We start from the raw sequence: 20,292 nt of genomic DNA on the forward strand, positions 1-20,292 counted from the left end.
GCGGTTGCTACGCTCTTGATTATAGATAAAATAAGCTCTCTTTATACACGTTGTGTTGAATGTAACTGCACCCTTACGCAGCAGAGATAGCTACTGGAGATTAATTTTACTGACTTGACGACTTTGAATTCCATTCAGTCATTTCGTTCATTTACTGGTAGTTAAAATATATTTTTTCAATGGCTAATTTCTCCGAACATGTCCACATATGTAATCTTTGATCATATTCCGAATTAGGAAGATGCAGCCAAAGATAAATTATGACCAACGCAATGAAAGAACCGTTCATGTGCGAATATGACAGAGATAGGCATACCCGAGAAAAGATACAGAATAATGTAATTTCAGTCTTGTTCACATATAGCGAGAAATAATATTATTTTATCCAATTGTCCAGTGTTGCTTATAGAGTATTAGATGTTTGTTTTGATGTCTATGCTAACTTTGCGAAGAGTCTGCTAACAGAGAGCAGGTAGGCTACAAAACATGTAAAATAAATGGTTTAGTTTTACTTTTATAAATTGAGCATGCATAATCATATTACAGATACATTACTTTTCAAATAAATAAATGAACTTGAAATGATTTTACTTCACGTGTAGAGACTGCAGATCGAGTGATACAGTACATGGCCAAATAAAAGACTTTCAATAATCTGGGAATAAAATAAAGGGTTAGTTCCCCCTAAAAGAAAATAAAAACACCTAATGTAACTCACCCTCGTGTTGTTCCAAAACCTGTATTGTTAGAATGTCGTTAACCAAACCATTTCAGTGCCAGAATGTCCATAAAATTCAAGATATGCGGCAGAAATGCCCCTGTTTGAGTTTTAGACTCAGAGCGTTTTTACACTGGGCACGTTTGTTGTGGTCCGCGTCAGAGCGCGTTCTACACCGCGAATACACCGCAGGCTCCCTCTCGCTCGTATCCAAGGTAAATCATCAACACTATCATCCCTTACACATGTGTTGTATTGAACTAAATACACCGTCATCTGATAAAATGCATGCGCAGGTTACTTTTCTTGCGCACCCGAGTCTTAATCTTATAATATATAATACAGTCTTATGTATCCTGTTTATATATATATATATATATATTAACAAAAGTACATATTTTGAATAGGCTATCATAATGTTTATAGTTATTTTATGTTTATTTCCATTTGTTTAGCTACGCATTTGTGTTGCCTCTATCCAAAAAAATACATATACAATGGTTATTAGCAGTTGTGTACTTTGTTTTTGATTCATTATTGCATTAAATATTATTATATTGGATCTAACTATAATTACCCAGTTGTGAATCATATGACCAGTGGATCGTCCGTGGGTGGCCAGAAAACATTTATTATAAACCAGCGGCTCGGTAGCGGACCACTGTCGGAAAAGTGGTGGCTGCCGCCGGTGGTCCGCTAGGAAAACGATGAGCAAAATGCCAGCGGGCCGCCAACTTTGCCTCCAGTGGTCCGCCACAGGCCCGCTAGTCGTATTAGCTTGTTGCTTTCAAATTCCCATGAATCGCAGCACAGCTCGAGCGCAATTTGCGCAACCGAGCTCAGACTACCTCCTTCAGGCAGTCTCGAATTCAGTTCCCCTGAGCTCAGCTCACCCGGGTCCGCATGACAACTTTCACATTACCAATTATTCAAACTAAACTGCCAGTGTGAAAACGCCCTCACATTTACATCATGATATAGACTAAGCAATAGGCCTATAACATGAGTAACGAGTGCAATATCACACAAGTTCTGTTTTTCTACCCAGAATAGCATGAGTGCAAATGCGATAGGCCTACTGATCTTATACAACAGTTTAATAAAATAAATAAGTTAATATTGTGTTCAACATAAGAAAGTCCTATTTGGAACGACATGGGGGTGAGTAAATGGTGATAGAATTTTCAGGTGAACTACCTAATTATCTACTGGTTAAGATAAATGTTAACGTGTGCCCCCTAAAAGCACAAGTGGCCCCTGCCTGGCCCCCATAGTTACCGTGGTCTAGAACCGCCACTGCTCGTACGATCGTTTTTACGATCAATTTAGGCTTACGATGCTTTTGGGAAACGCAGCCCAGTACATTGACACTTCCAAGATCCATGAAAGGCACTTAAAACGTTGTTACAAAGTCTCTCACCACAGTGGCTCTACAATAATTTTACGATGCGACGACAATAGTTTTTGTGCGCCAAAAAAAGCATCGTAACTTAAGTAGCACTTGAAAATTATCTCAGATCTACGAGTGCTCTGGAGTAATCATAAAGCTCTAAGTGTATTGTAAGAAGACAGAGTTATGAGGTCACCTACAGGACAACCGGCAGATTACACCTTTAACTTTATTCAAGTGCATTGTGATAATACTATAAGGTTTTGATTGTACTTTATTGTACACTTTTTTATTATTATTTTTATTTTAATATTCTCATTATTATCAATGTTGATAAAAAAACTGTTCTGCTGCTTAATATTTTTGTGGAAACTGACTTTATGATCACTGGATTTTATTTTTATTTTTTTATGAGGGCAGGTAACAAACTAAAAAATTATAATTACACATCTGAATTAAATGAGGATATTTATTTCGTCTTTTTGAAATGTATCTTTTCGTGGGTTTTTTTTTTGTTCAGCCATTTTGTCAGTGCCTCAACCTGTAGGTAGTTGTTTTATATAGCCTAGACGTGTTTTGATTGCTAATCCACATCAGATGATAATTATTAGGTGAAACGTTCAGAGGAAACGATTCCATATAAGGTTATATTTCAGCACTTCGCAAATGGACAGCGACTCTTAAGTAGCACTTAGAGCGCGTTCTCGCGCGTTCATGTTAAGTACATTTTTGGGAAACGCACGTGGAATTGCTACGAGTGATCGTATCTTCGCTCGTAGAACATGCTCTTTAGAGCTAAGATACATCGTTATTGGGAAACCCGGCCCAGGCTCTGCCCTGCTTAGCTTCAGTGGGAAACCAGTCTTGGGCTACAGGGTGATATGGCTGCTGGATAGACTAATATATATATATATATATATATATATATATATATATATATATATATATATATATATATATATATATATATATATATATATATATATATATATATATATATATATATATATATATATATATATATATTAGTGTTTGAGGGTAAGAAACAACAATTATGATTAGGGCTGGGTAAAAAATCTCGATTTTAATCGATTCTCACTTTTACAAAACAATATTGATTCAAATCCCAAGAATCGATTAATCATCCTGTTTTCAGTTTTGAATGAAATAAACATTGTTGCGCACCTCTCATCCAATAAATCGCAGTAATCTTTGTGTTTTATTACTATTGATATGAAACAAAGTCTCAGATTTCAAATTACGACTATTTGTTTACGAAATTCAAAAACATAAATGCCGCTGTGGCTCGAGATCGCTCTGCCGCAGCTCAGCTCTAGAGAACCGGCAGCGCGGAGCAAACATGAACGGATATTCTCTTCCCCGCCTTATACCAGTAACAGCGCGAAATAAACATGAATGAGCATCTGAAAGTGTGTTAAAAGATGGACAACTTACCGAAATCCATATCATGTCACATAGAATAGCTCAATCAGTGTTTCAACCGCAGAAAGAAGTAAAACGGTTTGTAAACAATGTCATCATGTAACGTCGCATTTTCCTTAGAAAAACAATATCCAGTGTCCATAAACTTGTTAGTCAGCTAGAAAAATTAACTCTAGAGAGAAGCCTTTTGCTAATTATATGCACCATATGTGGATCTCTTGTGAGTGACAGGTTGTCCTGCCCTTATGCCAGTAAACATGTCATTCGAAGAGATGTCGATGGAGGAAGGATGGGAAATTATTTTGATTAAAGATGTTAAAGATTTGATTATGAGGGCACATGAAAAAGTAGAAGTACTATATCCTGGTACAGTGAACCATTTTTTTGTGACTTTTCTGAATGCCTGCCTGGTGAGTTCCAGCTGTAAACTGTGTTTGTGTGTGCCAGTAATTTGCTTCTTCTTTCAGTTTCATCCACTCTGTTTGGCACAACTGTCATTGTGTTTCTATCAAAGTAAATGAACTGCCCTTCATCGACCAGACCAACAATAGTGAACTTTGGGAAGTCAATGTCTCCAGACACAGCAGTGTAGAAGTATTTCATAGTGTTTCATAGAAAAGCAAATCTTCAAATATATTTATATTTGATAAAAATACATATTTTGATGAACATCTCTACAATTCTGCCAAATTTCATAATTTTCCTACTTATGGTTTTGGAGTTATAGACATTTAAATGATTATAAAGATTATATAGAGATTTTACTACCCCAATATTTTGACATTTGGGCTCACGACCGTGACTATCGACCAGTGATGCCAGTAACGCGTTACTCTAATCCGACTACTTTTTTCCAGTAACGAGTAATCTAACGCGTTACTATTTCCAAACCAGTAATCAGATTAAAGTAACTTATCCAAGAGTGTTACTTATCCACTGTGAGTTACTATTTTTGTCATTTTCCTTAGTAAAAATATATATTTTTGCTTTCTTCTTGCGTCTCACGCAGGGTTTTTCCTGCATAGAGAATTAGAGACTATTAAAGCTAGCAAAAAGAAGGGATGTCTCTGTAGTAAAGATTAAAAAAAACATCCATAACCAAATATAAATGTTCTAGCATTAAGCATATTATATAATGCTTCATAACCACTATTTTCTTAAATCAGTCCACAGATTGTTTACTATATTGAATGATGTTCCATAATGAAATAGGCCTACTACTTACTGTGAAAATCGTTGGACCAAAACTCTGGGACTGGACTAAAAATGTGAACCTGGAAACTCTGTCTGTGCAAGGAACACCTCAAAGAAAATCAAGCATACAATGATTATTATTGATAGTTTATTCAGATTGTTGAAAATTGTTTAAAAGTGTTTGTATATTTTTGAAAAAAAGAAAAGAAAAAAAAACATTCCAATTATTATCGATGTGTTATACGCAATACATTGCGTTATAATTTTACTTGAGACAATTTAATATGATGATGTCACTAATGGAACATCTTAATATTCTTTGGTGAAAGTTAACTGAAAGGCTGCACAAAATGAAATGCCATCCTATCTACTTTCTAAATGCATGTTATGATTCCGAACAATCCACCATGTGCATGAGTTAAAATTATAAACTTCTCTCTGGTGACATATGTAGGACTTTTACATGTGTCTATTTCTGTTCGATCGCGACTTAACAGTTGTTGTCTTTTTCAATTTCTAGCAATTGCCTCAATGCCTTTTGTCCAAACTGTTGTCACATCTTCAAAACTCTAAACAATTACCTCAACATCCATCTGTTGTGACCATACCATTAACACAATTCATGTTGTATTCACGCAATATGCAGTCAGTTAATACGATTTTAAAATGCTTACATTTTTCTTTTCATACAAGCTTACCCAATACCAAAATAAATGGATTTTTCTGGTCTTATCTACTGGTAAATGCTTATTTATATATGGGTAAACATATATCTATTGGTAAAATGCTTGTCAGCAGTTGTAAAAAAAAAAAAAAAATGTTTCATTTTACATAGTTATTTATGACTTCCTGACAACAACCGTAAACCCAAGGTAAACCCCCCCAACCCCTGTCCTGATAAACTCTACAAACAGTGCTCTGTTATCACAAGCAATCTGGGTTTCCTAACTAAGCGAAGGGATCTAGCTCTACTAGGTAGGGCCAGTAGGTGCGAAACATCAAAGAATGGGACGCCCCAAGAATGTGACAGCTTCAGTAGGCTAGTCATAAAACACCACAGTTGTTGAGATAATTCAGAAACCCTTTTCTTTAAACAAAAGTGATAAAGTAATTTGCTGGTAAATCGTTGTGTATTATATTTTGTTTTACACCATAGATTGTGTTAGATTGTTAGTTCTCTAACATTACAGCAGATTCTACGAAACACTGTTGTTGTTTTGCAAAGTGTAATCACCCAACACAAAATTTTGTGTTCTGGCCTAACAAAGATCAAACCAAGATTAGCTTTCTTGAACATCACATGTTTGCACTACCTGAAACATAGAGATCAACATGTATCCCTTGTGGTTGTTAAATACCTCAGGTAAATCATCTGAAATATAGGTTTGTCAAAAGAAAAAGGTTCAGTCCAAACATTAAAAAGTTTTCTAAGTGAAAATGATGTGTTTGCCAAAAACATATCCAAAGAGTTTTTACTCGACTTTGCTAATCACTCCTGAAGAAAAAATACATGTCACCAGACTGTTAAATAAGAATTTAGAGAATAAAAATAGTCAAAGTCAAAGTTTTATTAAAAGAAAATAGACAACATGCTTTGCTTTTGAGGCAAACTAACTATATATATTTTTTTAAATCGTGTATATCTCATTTTACTCGGAAGTCAAAAGTGTATTTGTTCTTTTGCAACACACACACACACAGTGTATGGTTGGATTAAAAGCTAAAACATTTCTTTAGAAACAAAAATTCTTAAATAAAAAAATAAAGACAAAACTATGTGCACTAAATCCCTATAAGATCCCAGAATTACCAGAAAGGTTTTGATAAAATGTCTTTAAACTTCGTTAAACATCTAGACAAAGCAACTGTCGTAAATCCATTCACACATTTAGGATGCTCTCTTCCCCCACCAGATCGACTCACAAACACCTTCATTTTGAGTTAAATAAATGTTTTTAATTCTTTTTGTATTTTTAATATAGATCCTATCATTGTGTTTGGAAACACAGATTCAGATGTTCTAGAACGTTTTCAAAATTGTTGAGAAGAAAATTGTATGGGTATGTCGCTAATGAGGACTCTGACTTGATGATTATTTCTGATTCTTTGTCTTAAACACTAACATTAACCTATAGTTCAGGTACTAATGTGGTGGCAATACACACACAGTTGATCTATCATGCCCATACATGTTATTTGAATGGATATGGCCAGTGCTGCATAGGGGTAATGGTATTCCTGTATGTCTTGACACAATTAACATATACCATATCAAACACTGCTGATCCTGCTGAGATGTCAACATAAAGTTAAAAACTTGCTTGTGTGTCTTTCACCCCCCAACAATCAAAGGAAACACAATCACAAACAGTTTCCAACAGACTGAAAGGAGCCAGAGAGCTAGGTTCAACAAATGTTGTAAAAACGCCAATCTGGGGTGATATGTAACCCCCCATAAATATACCCATATATCTCACTATAAATCCAACTGACCCTATATCTGATTGACACTCGTGACCTGCCAATCAGGGTGACGCCCCTCATAAATACACCAATAAATACATCCATTGACAGCCACTGACCTGTCAGTTTGACATAATTATGGTCATAAATAAAGCAATAAATCAACATTTCTGACACTGTGTATAGGATATTCTACAAGGGTAGCTTGAATGTAACAACTAGTTTAACTTACAAGTAGCTTGTAAGTTAAAGCAGTTCTGTTTAGACAAAATCATGCCTCTACATAATGCTTTAAAATTGTGTCTTATAGATGCATTTTGTCTTAATAGACAAAGAAATCAACAACAAAAAAACAATACTACCCCATTCAAATACTGATGCAGAGAGAATGTTTTCTGTGGTGAACCACTGAAGTGTGTGTGTGTGTGTGTGTGTGTATATGCTGAATGAGGCAAAAAAAAATTTGCTTTGTACAGCGAAAAAATGTTGGTTGGCCCCACCAAATCTCACTCCAAGATTTTTCGAAAAGTTTGCAGCTCTGGAAAAGTAGCTCAATGGAATGAAAAAACACTCTGGTCCAGTCCACACAGAGACGCGTTTAGCTGTATAAGTAAAAAAAAAAAAAAGAGTGGATAAATCTGAAAATGACACCCTTGCGTTTTCATGTGTTCAGCCAATCCATATATTCTGTGAAACGGTGATGTCATCACACATGCTCCAAGTCTTCTTCTCTGTTTTTAGTGTATCTCTGTGGCAGAATTACAGCACAACATACTGGTCTGGCATGTATACATCGTTTTGAGTCAGTATCAGTGGTTTTGTGTGTACGCAGATATTATAAAATATTATCTGTGTCAGAGTGGATGGAGCCCTCTTTATTTATGGTCATAGATTGTTGATTTTGGGGTCTGGAGTGTTGAGTTGGGTTTATTTTTTAATGGATTTATGTTTGAACAAATCATCTGGAAGATTTATTTGTGTCTGGTGCACCCTAAAATCCTACAATAATTTCTGTACACTGATTATTTTTATGTAACTTCAAATGTGTCAATAAAAGATAAGTAATTGTTCTGTACATTTTTGTAAAGCAAGTTATAATTTGTACATGGAACAAATACTTCTATACATTTATTTTGTCATGTCAATTTAAATTTGTACATTGAAATAAATTCATTTATTTGTAATAATTTGTTCTATATATTATTGTTGGGGAAAAATTTAATCACAGAAGATTTATGTTTGAGTTCACACAGAAGTTAAAGGTCCCATGGCATGCAATTTTCATTTTATGAGGTTTTTCAACATTAATATGAGTTCCCCTAGCCTGAATATTGTCCCCAAGTGGATAGAAATGTTGATCGGTGTAAACCCGAGTTCTGGCTGTCTCTCTCTGCCTTTGAGAAAATGACAGGCCAGACGAGCCAATCCTGAAGTCTCCTGGTTTGACGTCCAAGCAGGAACTGTTACCTCCCTTTCCTCCGCCCAGAGAATCTGTCACGCCCATGCAAGCGCTCGAGAGATCATTCCTTGTGAACGAGTGAATGCTGGCAGTTTCTCAGTGTTTGGATGTACAAATGAAAACAGAAGTCTTTTTTCAGTTCCTTCTGATCTGTGATCAGTAATTTCTGATGTGTGGCTAATTATTTATTATTCGTGCACACAATGCGGCTTCTCTCTCTCCAGACAGAACGGTGTTTTCGTGTTTTCTATCTTGTGAGTCAGTGTTTTTGTACGTCCTCGTCGCGTCTATCGGTTCTAAAATGTGCATACAGTCATGAGTTTCTGCTCAACATCGGCCTCACACACGCTGAAGCTCGGGCTGCACTGGCCGTTGGCCTTCAACATCCCCGACCCCCAGTACTGCATCTGGCCCACAGCGGAGGCACCAAACGCGGCGTTAGATTAAGCAGAGGGGGGTAAGCGTGAGCATATTCGGGCTAGCCAGCCTAGCCCCACAATAAACTGGATTACATTCGATTACTGCTGTTGTGTCTTTGTTTGCGCTGTGTACTCAACGCGCATCACTGACGCTTTTATTTTATTTTAAAAATAATGCTATTATCAACACTTACTCATAACTCGTTCATCTCGACAGCTGTAATGGTACTTTGCATGTGTTACAAAGTTGGTAATAATGATGAAGACGGACTCGGTGTGACTGGGACTCGTGTTTATTCAGAACTCTCAGATACAAACACAATAAACTCGCGCTGACTGACAGCGCTCTCATAACTCAGTAGGTACTATAAATAACTTTGTTAGCGATCGCTGAGCTCCGTCTCTGGTACGTTAGTGATGTCCGGTTCGCGAACGATCTTTCTTTTGAACCGGTTCTTTTTAGTGAACCGAATCAGTTCACCAAATCGGACTGAATCGTTCTAAACGGTTCGCGTCTCCAGTCAGCGCTGATCCATAATTTACTAAAGTTACTAACTTTCTGACATGAGTGACAGTCCCTCCGACTAGAAATAGACTAATAACCTGAAGTATATGCTGTAACTACAACAGTTCAGACATGCTGAGAACTGATGTGAAGTGAACTCAGGTCCATCCGTCTCTCTGGCAGCAGCTCGTGCCTGCTCGTGCCTCGTAGACCAAGTTAAACCACGCCCCCTCCGCTCATTTAAAATACAAAGATGTCAGCCAATCACAACAGTGGGCGTTTTTAAAGGCCAATTTATACTTCTGCGTCGAGTGCACGCAGAGGGTACGGCGTACCCTACGCATAGACGCGTTGGATACGCCGTACCCTACGCCGTAGCCTGACGCGCACCTCTCCAAAAATGTAACAACGCGTCAATTCTACGCGGACCGCAAGCGCTGTGATTGGTCTGCCAGAACCCTTCCCTCAGGTCAATAAATAAATAAAAAATCTGCGATAGGAGTGTGTGTGTGTCCAGAAATTGGATGATAGTTCCTTACGTCTGCTATAACACACTATTTTGCAGTCCAGCGATTCTTTATGGTAGTAAATAAATACATAGATCCGCTGAATATAGTTTATTTATTTTCTCATTAAAACCAAAGATGTTAATCAGTGATTGTATATCAAGAACAGGGACACATTAGGGTATATTTAGTGAATGAAGTCTCCGCAACAACAATCGCTTGCTGAGCCACCGCTGCTGAAAATAGCGGCCACGAGCTCCGCATGATTTCACAAACGCATTCCAGCCCCAGATCGCCTTATTTAACTTTACTAATCAACTAGAGATGCTTAATTTGTATTAGATACAACAACTGCAAGAAAAGCCGCTCTCTCACTGCTGCTGATATTCCGACATGAATGTACAGATTCTACACATCAAGCTGCTTCTTCTTCGGCTGTTGTCTTGATTACACCAACATGCCCGAGGACACTGCCTTCTAGTGTCTGCATGTGGAATTGCACATTGACGCAGACAACAGCGCAGAAGTATAAATGCTCACGACGGCGTCGGCTACGCGCATAGCCTACGGCGTACACTACGGCGTACACTCGACGCAGAAGTATAAATGGGCCTTAAGTCTCACAGCAGACACGCCTCTTGAAGCAGGGCATTCAGCCACAGGGCAAACAGCAGTATTGAAAAAATGCCTTTTATTTCTAAATTATGACATTTTATGATGTAAAAGTCATACTAACAATATAAGTACACCTCAGGAAACATTATAAAATAATAGAAAAATGCCATGCCATGGGAGCTTTAACATCTGTCTCGGCCATGCAATACACTTTTCTAAGCTCAACAGACAGTGTCTGTGGAAACCCAGGGGGGTAGCAACGGGACATCTAGATTGAGAGCCTTCGTGAACCAAAGGTGTCGCATAATTTAAATTAGTTCTAAGACAAAGAGGGACCATTTGTGTATTGTGTTTCTTGCCTTTACCTTGTGTGGAAATGGAAAACTACTGAGAAGAGGTGTTTAGACATTGGGGGTATAAGAAGCTTGTGGTGTCTTGTCTCCAGTTCACACTCAAGGTAGCCTCGAATGGCTGCACTGACCGTGGCTCTTTCTTGCAAGAAAAATAAATCTTTATAAAGACAATTGGATTATGGTTTGTCTCTTATTAGTGATGTCAATGAATTAATTTTTGCCATAACAATTTTGGTGTCAGAAGATTTCTTGGATGTGCCAGGGATTCCTTGGATGTGCCTTCTGGACCCCGAGAGCAGACAGCGACTGATCATCCTGGACACAGCCTTACCCTGAAGGATTGAGGGAGAAGGGCTGACTGCTTTGGGGTGTCTGGAGGGTCCAGACACTGGAATCAGAGAAAACGAAACGAACGTTTTTTACGAGGTAGAAAAAAGAACTGAAATCACGTGGGCGATTAAATACCTAGATTGGTATAAATAAGACCTAGATTGGTCTGAGAATAAATAAGACCTAGATTGGTCTGGGGACCATAATACCTAGATTGGATTGGTTCCGCCCGCGGTCAGGTAACCAGGGCAAAAAATCGGGCACTTGCGAGTGTCTGCCCGGCTGATCTTGGGTGAAGAGATCAGATCTGTACGGAGACGTCCAACAGATTAATAGCCACAGAATCAGACTGCCAATATGGGGAAATCCTAGCCTGGGAAAACCCAGACAACTTCCGGCAAATTTAGATTTGCTCAGCAAGTAGTCTGGCAAAGAGCCCATTCAAGCCCATTTCTAAACCCTAGAAATTGCGGGACCAATTAGAAACGTTGGGGCGGGCTTTACACGATGACGACAGCGCAGCGACATTGAAGCAGATTTGTACGTCGAGCATCACTCGTTCGAATCAGCTATCGCGTCTGTTTTAAGCGATTTAAACTTTTCCTTTTCGTTAAAACCCGAGCAAAGAACAACACTCGAAGCCTTCATATCTAAAAAATATGTTATCGCTGTCTTAACGACTGGATTCGGCAAAAGTCTGATACCAGCTTGGCCCTTTGGTGGATAAACGAATGGGTCTTAGCGAGAGCCCTCTGGTAGTGTAAATGTTTTACAAAATATAGTTTTAAGTCCTTTTCAGGCGTGAATGTAGTTGTTTAAAGCTCAAATATGTGGTTTATTTATAAAGAGAGCGCCTTTTTTCAAATTTGATCTGCCGTCTTCGGAGTTGTGAGCTCCAGTGGTTCAGCGGTGCTCAATCGATCATTAACCCCACGAGAGGCGCCTTTCCTCGGCCAGTCCTTCTGCCGTCTGCCGCTGGCTCTGATGTCTCTGTAGTGGTTAAACCGTCTCGTCTTGTGTAGATCTAACGGCTGATCTTTGCTCTCATTAATCTATAATTTGTTCCTAGACAGATCGTTTTGTCTGAGGGCAAAGTGAAGTTTCTTTACTTTATATTTTTAAGATATTAAACTTTATCGTTGTAGTCTCCTAGCGCTGACTTTGACTGAATTGCTTTATTTATTGTATAGCTTCTTATACCTTTTACTTATACTTTTATAATTGCTATTGATGATCACACATAAACTGACATTTAACAAAAAGAGACTGGGTTGTGTTTTGTGTCATATTTAATTTATTACAGTGATAATCATAGCCTATATTATGCCTATATTTTGTGAGTGTGTTTTTTTAAATGTAAACGAAAAGAGGCTGGGTTTTTTATATTTCGTTTTGTTATAAACATGCATTAAAGATAATATGCATTGCCTGCACTACATATATACTGAGTGATACTGTCAAGAACGCTGCTTGTCCATTAGCAGACTAGGCGGACTAGTGTCCTCCCGTCCTCGGGAGTTCATTCTCCGGAGTCAAACTTGGTAAGTCACGGACGCAAGTCAGAAGTTCGCGTACGAAATATGTCATAAAACACCACTGCCTCATTTCATAAAAAAATAAAATAAAAATTAAACATAATAATAGCCACACGAATGTGGTTCAGGCAACGCGTAGCTAGGCCTACATTGATTATCTTATATATTTATAATAAAACGAAGTATAAAACACCCTGCCTCTTTTCGTTTACATTTTAAAAATAATATATTAAACATTAATATGTGGTTTAGGTAAGGTGACCAGATTTCTGAAATGGAAACCGGGGACATTTCCTATTTGAGAACACAAGTAGGCTACAGACAAGAACGCATATTGAGAAAATATTGGAGAGTCTCAGCTGTTTCTCCGTCGCTCTGCATACGTCATCTCCCTCATCGCTCTGATTGGTTTTAGGTCTGTCCAATTGCGCCGAGAGGCATTTGAGCGACGCCCGTTGGTGACACCCCTTTGGAAATGATTTGTCTATGAAGCTTTGCCAGACCATAACTCAGTTACTACTGAGAATGGTCTGGTTTTAACCAGGCTAACGGTTGATCTTTAACACGCCAAAAACCACATGCAAAGAGATATCATTTAAACTTAAAAAGCAACGATGTCTGACATTTCGACCATATAAGATATCTATCATTGCGTTTATATTGTGTTTTCGTGCTAAGGTGGTGTTTGTAATGAAGACTACAGATTAACAGGGTACAGCGGGGCTAAAGGCACAACTTAAGTAAAAAAATTGCTTTTCATACTCCCATAGAGTAGGCTACGATTGCAGAAAAAAATATGTTTGTATTAAACATTTATGCAGATTTTGTGTGAAAATGAATCATAAAAGTTGTTTATTTTTGGTTCAAAACTTTATAAATGTATGGGGTGTCGAGGGGAGCCTTTTACACCACACACTGACCAGCATGGGGCAAAAGGCAGTAGGCTATTGATACAAATACTTTAGCTAAAATAATATGTCTTTAATAATGTCTAAGTTAATACTTGTTCAAAACAATCTCTTTTGCAAAGTTTGAACTATTGATAAAAAGTTCAAAAAATATGCTGTCATTAAAATATGTTAAAATAGAAATATATTAAAAAAAATATAAAACAAAACAATTTTATAAATTAAAGATTCTGAAAACATTGAAGATCTCATAATAATTTAATATAGATTTACAGTAGTAACAATAAATTATATTTTATTATATGATATGATTAATATCATAAGTTTAAATATGATGGTTTCATTATAAATATGGTGATTATCTCTAAGGTGGACACCCAACTTAATATATGATATTTACCATCTGAATGTAACCATGTCATGTCAACAAATGGAAAAGTCAGCTAACTATTTGTTATGTTAAATATCATACCTTCCAAATACCATACTTTTAAATATTATTCTGTTATTGAAAAACTGTTGCTTTAACGGAGTAGTTCACTTTTAAATGGAAATTATCCCATGATTTACCCTCAAACCATCCTAGGTGTATGTGACTTTCTTCTTTCTGATTAACACAGAGTTATATTAATAAATATCCAAACGTTATAATGGCAGTGATGGGGTCCATTGAGTTTGAAGCTCAAAAAAGCACATCCATCCATTATAATCATACTCCACACAGCTCCAGGGGTTAATAACGGCCTTTTGAAACAAATCGATGGGGTTTTGTAAGAAAAGGCTATCTTCCGCCATACCGCCTTCTGTATTCAACTTACGCAGAAAGTGTTGCGCCTCTTGCAGTTCAATACGCTTGCACTATGGTAGGGTACAGCGTTATCACAGCTTTATCTATGTTATCCAGCATATTTTCTCACTGACGCCCATTTTGGAAACGTATTAAGACATTGTGGTGGCGTTAATGTGCGCTCAACTTTTAAATATGACCTTTCTGACATGATTTGAACACCAATAAATGCATCAACATTCAGTTATTTCTCGGCCCAACCTGATTTCTCAGTGAGGAAGTGACCTGAAAGAGTATGCTTTCCTATTGGCTGCATTCTGGTCATTAATGATTGCGCAAACACACACACAGAACTTGCACTGCTTTCATATATAGTGGATAAAAGATAGAAATAAAGTTATTTTCGGCCCTTGAATTTGATTGGCTGAGCAGCGTTCCAATAAGTTGATATACAGTCCACTCCACTTGTCTATATTTCAGACAGTAGTGGTGCAACGGATCAAAAAAATATGTGAACAGTCAGTAATAAAATAAGAACAAATACACAAATTACAAGCAGAGATGAATACGAAATAACAAAGTTACAACAGTAATCTAACAGTAATATTTAGGTACAGAAATAAATAATTAGGCCTAAATGTAAAATAACACTATTTGTTCAATGTAGAAATTAAATATGGGTTCATACTGGTTAAAGCTGTATTTTGTTGTTTTATTAACATTAAGGACACAGACAACAGCAGGTATATTCGGCTGCTGTCACTTTAAGACCGAATGCAACTGACAAACATACAGTTTCTTTCTCAATTGTTCACTTATAACATAACCGAGAGAATACTTGCAGAGATGGGTATTTTGGCATAATTGTGTGTGTATGTGTCCGTTCAAGTGCAAGAAAACATTAAAGAGGAATCGATTCGGTATTTGAGGGCTATCTGAAACACACACACACGTGCTTCTTGTGTGTGGCTGTGCGCACAGATAACAACGCGCAAGAGATTTTCGCCTCTTCTTCCACTTTTATGGTTAAACTTAGCAGTTAATCCGTGAATCACATGCGTTCCGAACTGTGGCACCTGATCAGTATGGATCAGGATCAACTGCAATACGTTGCACCCCTACCAGACAGACACTGTGCATTAGTGGTGGGGATGTTCAGTGATTCTTTCTACAGATTTCTCTTCTAGGTGGCGACAAGTGACAGTCTGATCTGATTCATTTCCAAAAGAATATTTATGTCCGTGAGAATGTTCTGCAGCTCTTGATTGTATATTTTGTTCATATCAGGTGTTAGTGCTCCTTCTATTGAGGACTCTATGGCGATGGTCACTGTTGCTCTGGTGCTTTACGGCATGATAAATATATATATATATATATATATATATATATATATATATATATATATATATATATATATATATATTTATCATGCCGTAAAGCACCAGAGCAACAGTGACCATCGCCATAGAGTCCTCAATAGAAGGAGCACTGACACCTGATATGAACCTGATATATATATATATATATATATAATATGGGATGCCCTGGAATCTATTAAATATTCAAGCTTGTCATTTTTTGTTTAATTTAGACTCCGGTGACACTGAATTAAACGATAATGTAAATAACATCTCCTTTTTCCAAATCACAATCTTAAATTTAATTTTTAAATTTCATTGATGCTGTCTTTAGTTCTCTTGTATAACTGTCTGTCTGCTTATTTTATATTTGTCTCTTGTGTAGAATGTGAAGTAAACCTGGACCCGGAGCTGATTTTGAAGGCTGAATAATGTGCAGAGAAACTGGTCTTGTAAATAATCCTTTCAGAATAGTGATGTTGTGTTTCAGTCTTTTCTTAAGAATTTCAGATTGCTGTGTTTGGGTTGGTTACTCTCTGCTAGCATTTTTATATTAAAAGATTTTAGTTGTACAAATTCTGGAAACAATAATAATGATGTGAATTATTTTATTTTAAATACTGCAGTACTGTTGCTGTTATTTCGTTTTGGGACTGAACTTTGAGCTTTTTTATTAATCATATGAACATGAATTGTTTAGAGAGAAGAGGTAGTGCTTGAAATAAGTAATGACCTGTGTGTTAAGAATCATTAGTTGCCTTTCTCATGTCATGGAGTCTCTGAGAGGGATCAGGCAGCAGATGGATTGCAAATGAAACATATGAAAAAAGTTTTTACTTTGAATAAACAGATGAAATACAGAGAATATACAATGTAAAGTCACCTGATAAGAGTGAAGGGAGTATCACATTCATGCCAAACCTATTGCTTCCCTATTGCTTCATTCTTTGTTATATATGAATTGAATTTTCTGTAACTAACTCCAACAAAACCAACAAAACAAATGATCGTATTGTACAATTATAGGTTTAATTTTGTAATATAAGCATGGCCTAGAATTTGAGTTGCTTTGTTGCGCAAACCTCTGTTATCAAGCATAAATACTGTATACAAACATGTATGATGTCAGAAAGATCAAACGATTATTTATAATGGAGAAAAAGGCAAAGGGCTTGAAAAGAAAGTACAAAGAAAATGTATGCTTTTGGAAAAAAACAAAGTTAAAGGATGATATTTTAATAACAGCATCTAAAAGTTTGGGTGAAATGAACTAGTGCTTTTAAATGGCAAGTCCTAATCAATAGTCTGTGTGCACACCACACACCAGCTCTAGGTGGAGAGGAGAGAGAGTGATCGAGTCAGTTCAGTGGATGAGGTTTATTAGGAGGCCATGATTGATAAGGGCCAATGGAAGGAATTACTAGAAATTACAGGACCTCGTTTTAACGTCTCATCTGAAGGACGGTGCTCTTTACAGTATAGTGTCCTCATATACTGGGATGTTGAGGACCCACACAGACCACATGGTGAGCGCCCCCTGCTGGCCTCACTAACACCTCTTCCAGCAACAGCCTAGTTTTCCCAGGAGGTCTCCCATCCAGGTACTAACCGTGGCTCAACTCTGCTTAGCGTCTTGGGCTGCAGGGTGATATGGCTGTTTATGAAAACATGCACATGCTCACTGCTGGATACCCGTTTTCTCTAGGCTGCTCTTTCCATACGACTTTTTCAACCACTCAATGCACACAGTGCTGAAGTAATGTTTTTTGCTCTCAAGATAAGCTCTGTTATTTTTCAAATTAAATGTGATGAATCCTTGCTGGACAGAAGGTCCTCCCCATCATAACCTTCCTTGCAGAACACATTTGTTGCTCCAATCTGATTATCCAACTCACAGCTGTACATTTCATGGAATGTGTGCACACATGATGAAAAAAGACTATGTATATTGTATGAACAATCAATTCATACAGTCAGAATAAAATCATTAGTCAAAAAAAAAAAAAACTCAAATTGCCGATAAATGCTTTTATATTTTTTTTGTCTCACTGACCAGAAACTTGACAAAAGAGAGGCTTCTCGTTGTTTACAGTCAGAGTAAAATAAAAAGAATATGAGCCATCTTTGATCTTTCCATTCAGCAGAACAGATTCAATAGTTTTAGAGCAGCCAATTTAGAATCAGTGTATTTGCTAATCTATAAAGTGTCAGAAAAACCCTATTTTTACTGACCTTTTTTCAGTGTACACTGCACTTGCTCATTGGCTAGAGTAGACTAATAATAATTTGTTGCATTTATATAGCGCTTTTCTGGGTAGGCTACTCAAAGCGCTTTACATGGAAGGCGGGAAATCTCCTCAACCACCACCAATGTGCAGCATCCACCTGGATGATGCGATTGCGACAGCAGCCATATTGTGCCAGAACGCCCACCACCACAGACCTGCTGGATAGATTTTTTTTAGGGTAAGAAACAACAATTATGATACCATTAAGTTAAGAGATTTTTGTCTGTCAGCTATACAGTCGGCATGAAACGGAAGTTGCGATAGTCTTTTGTTCCCTATTGCGACGTAAATCATGTGTGAAACGGCTTCTCGAACAAGAAAAACTGTGAGGCAGGATTTGATTCTGTCCATGGGGGAATTGATTGAATGGCTGTGGTAGTGTGGTTTGCTATTGGTGGATCTCATGTGAGTGACAGGTTTCCCGCCCTCATGCCAGTACATCAGAGAAGACAAGAGATGTCGCTGGAGGAAGGAGGGGAAATTATTTTGATTAAAGATTATGAGGGCACATGAAGAAGTAGAAGTACTATATCCTGGTACAGTATGTTGTGTGTATTTATGTGTGTTCATGAAGATACCCGTTGAGCAGTTGAACCGTTCTTTTGTGAGTTGGATGTTGTTTCTGAATGCCTGGTGAGTTCCAGCTGTAAACTGTGTTTGTGTGGCAGTAATCTGCTCCTTTCAGTCTCATCCACTCTGTTTCTGGCACAACTCTCATTGTGTTGCTGTCAAAAAATGAACTGCCCTTCATCGACCTGACCAACATTAGTGAACTCTGGGAAGTCAATGTCTCCAGACAGTGTAGAAGTATTTCATAATGTTTCATAGAAAAACAAATCTTCAAATATATATTTGATAAAAATACAAATATATTTTATACAAATACATTTACAATTATTATAAATATTTTTTTTAATGTTTCGTAGTTAAAGTATTGCATTTTACCCATCCAAGTGCACACACACACACACACACACACACACACACACACACACACACACACACACACACACACACACACACACACACACACACACACACATGTTGGGTTTTCATGTTTTATGGGGACTTTCCATAGGCGTAATGGTTTTTATACCGTATATTCTATCCCCCTACACTGCCCCTGCCCCTAAACCTACCCATCACAGGAGACATTCTGCATTTTTACATTTTCAAAAAACATCACTTAGTCTGATTTATAAGATGTTTTCCTCATGGGGACCTAAAAATGTCCCCACAAGAATGAGGATTTCGGATATTGCCATCTTTGTGGGGACATTTTGTCCCCATAACGTAGGGATTACCAGTCCACACAAACACACACACACACACACACACACACAACAGTGGGAAGCCATATTGCTGCAACACCAGGGAAGCAGTTGGGGGTTCGGTGCAAGGGTCTCATCTCAGTCGTGGTATTGAGGGTGGAAGAGAGCACTGGTTATTCACTCCCCCCACCAACAATTCCTGCCGGACCTGAGACTCAAACCCATAACCTTCCAGTTACAAGTCCGACTCTCTAATCATAGGCCATGACTGCCCCATAAAAGAACTTACTTTCTTTCCATAGTAGAAGAAAGAAAGTCGATGTGGACTCTGCAGCTGCTTTTAGTGCATATAAATACCAAGTCATACAGTTTTACTTATAGTAGGCCTACTCACATGTACTCACCTGCAGAGACGAGACAAACTCCGAGGAGCAGAAGAACTACAGTCTGCATGTCTGGACTTTGACTCAAAACATCTTCAAAATTGAGCCTGAAATATTTTCTCGGTTGTAAATTCTAGCCATTAGATTTTTAGGACAAGAGGAACATCTTCAATCACTATGAGGTTTTCTTAGATTGGATTGATGAAAGTGAAAACAAAATAAAGTCATTAGATGATACAAATTGTCATACTTACAAATTTTAAGTATGAAGGACGAATTTGGCAAAAATAATAATGAAATAACTGTATATAATAATATATAATATGTAATATATAATAAATCTAGAAATTTGGGCATGAATAAATAC

At 37.4% G+C, this 20,292-nt stretch overlaps 1 protein-coding gene across 1 annotated transcript in view; it reads left to right on the forward strand.

Moving 5' to 3' along the window:
* Window positions 1-16,449, forward strand: part of LOC307133382 (tapasin-like) — a 32,213-nt gene extending 15,764 nt beyond the window's left edge. The window contains exon 8 of the mRNA XM_079828449.1: window positions 16,369-16,449. Coding sequence (XP_079684575.1) covers window positions 16,369-16,380 — 12 coding nt within the window. The 3' untranslated portion in view covers window positions 16,381-16,449. The remainder of the gene's footprint in view (window positions 1-16,368) is intronic.
* Window positions 16,450-20,292: the final 3,843 nt, after the last annotated feature.

The sequence above is a fragment of the Gobio gobio genome, assembly GCF_949357685.1.
Source record: "Gobio gobio genome assembly, chromosome: 11".
In the NCBI taxonomy this organism is placed as follows: domain Eukaryota; kingdom Metazoa; phylum Chordata; class Actinopteri; order Cypriniformes; family Gobionidae; genus Gobio; species Gobio gobio.